We start from the raw sequence: 662 nt of genomic DNA, 5'->3' as shown, positions 1-662 counted from the left end.
AAGTGTGCGTGCCTGCGTGTGGTACGTATTTGGTCTTTGAATGAACTAAAATGTTAATGAAACTACGAAGTGGGGAGCAAAAGAACTCGCAAATATCCTTATCCTTGTTTGTGCATGTTAGTATTTCGGTTATATGTCCAAGAATTACACACATAGTGCTTGCATGCATTCTGAAACAGCAACGTGACCTGACTGCATTCGATTCCGCAGAACGGGCAAGGTCAAGGGCATCGAGCGCCTGAAGGGGGCGGTCGACCAGCCGGAGGCGGCACTGATGGAGGTCACGTCAGGTCAGGCCAAGTACGAGCACCAGCACCGAGCCATCGTGTGGCGAATGTCCCGTCTGCCGAAGGAGGGCCAGGGCGCCTACACCACCCACGCGTTCAGCTGCCGCATGGTCCTCACGCCCTACGACCAGATGCCCGAGTCCCTCGACAAGTACTGCTACGTTGAGTTCACCATGCCCGCCACCACCGTCAGCCACTGCGTCATGCGCTCGGTGTCCATCACGAGCGAGGAGCCGCCCGAGAAGTACGTGCGCTACCTGGCCCGCCACGAGTACCGGGTCGAGATGGAGTTCTCGTCGGGGACGGGCCCCAACGAGTACGTGGCCGCCACCATGAAGGACGCGGAGCAGCTGGCCAAGGAGGAGGCCGCGCGCA

The 662-nt window shown here is 58.6% G+C and overlaps 1 protein-coding gene across 1 annotated transcript in view; it reads left to right on the top strand.

Moving 5' to 3' along the window:
* LOC119585792 (protein stoned-B-like) overlaps positions 1 to 662 on the top strand; it is a gene marked incomplete in the record, with an annotated part of 14622 nt that overhangs the window by 13575 nt on the left and 385 nt on the right. The window contains 1 exon segment of the mRNA XM_037934512.1: positions 211 to 662. Within this exon segment, the coding sequence (XP_037790440.1) occupies positions 211 to 662 (452 nt within the window).

Source organism: Penaeus monodon, chromosome 20 (genome assembly GCF_015228065.2).
Source record: "Penaeus monodon isolate SGIC_2016 chromosome 20, NSTDA_Pmon_1, whole genome shotgun sequence".
Taxonomy (NCBI): Eukaryota; Metazoa; Arthropoda; class Malacostraca; order Decapoda; family Penaeidae; genus Penaeus; species Penaeus monodon.
Note: the sequence above shows the minus strand (reverse complement) of the source record. Positions and strands in the feature narration are given on the sequence as shown.